The 570-nt window shown below is 57.0% G+C and overlaps 1 protein-coding gene across 2 annotated transcripts in view; it reads right to left on the bottom strand.

The window, feature by feature from the left end:
- Positions 1-570, bottom strand: part of LOC123190776 (glycine-rich cell wall structural protein) — a 1,478-nt gene extending 908 nt beyond the window's left edge. The window contains exons 1-2 of one of the 2 annotated variants that reach the window (XM_044603490.1): positions 357-570; positions 52-223 (exon numbers count right to left, since the gene is read on the bottom strand). In XM_044603490.1, the coding sequence (XP_044459425.1) occupies positions 52-223; positions 357-432 (248 nt within the window). In that variant the 5' untranslated portion in view covers positions 433-570. The remainder of the gene's footprint in view (positions 1-51; positions 224-356) is intronic. The other variant, XM_044603491.1, reaches the window with a different exon arrangement.

Below are 570 nucleotides of genomic sequence, written 5' to 3'. Positions count from 1 at the left end.
TGGCCTGGGTAGCCGCCGCCGCCTCCTCCACCGTGGCCTGGGTAGCCTCCGCCACCTCCTCCACCGTGTCCTGGATAGCCGCCGCCTCCTCCTCCACCGTGTCCTGGATAGCCGCCGCCTCCTCCTCCACCGTGGCCTGGGTAGCCTCCCCCGCCGCCTCCAGGGTAGCCGCCGCCGCCGCCGTAGCCCTCTACACCGGCTTTCTTCTCCTCCTTCTTGGCCTCTACATGAACAGAAAAATATTGTGCATTGAAATTAGGAGCAGCACGCAGCAAAGCAAGATTCCTAGCCTAATGACGACTAGTTAATTCATGCTAGTTCGAAAGTACTACGAGATCAGTAGCGCGTTAGCTCACGAGTTTGTTCAGTTGAGGCGACGAGGATAGCAGCAGCAAGCAGGAGAGCAAACACAAGAAGACCCTTGGACGCCATGCTTGACACCCTCTGCTTCTTCAGTGCTTCTAGTGGCTAGTGTGATTGTGGATATAGACCAGCATGCAGAACAAGCGAATTTATAGGAGGGAGAGGCCAATGGAGGGCTTGGATAAGATGGCTAGCTAGGGAGGGGCA

This window comes from Triticum aestivum, chromosome 2A, assembly GCF_018294505.1.
Source record: "Triticum aestivum cultivar Chinese Spring chromosome 2A, IWGSC CS RefSeq v2.1, whole genome shotgun sequence".
In the NCBI taxonomy this organism is placed as follows: domain Eukaryota; kingdom Viridiplantae; phylum Streptophyta; class Magnoliopsida; order Poales; family Poaceae; genus Triticum; species Triticum aestivum.
This window is presented reverse-complemented; position numbering and strand designations above follow the sequence as displayed.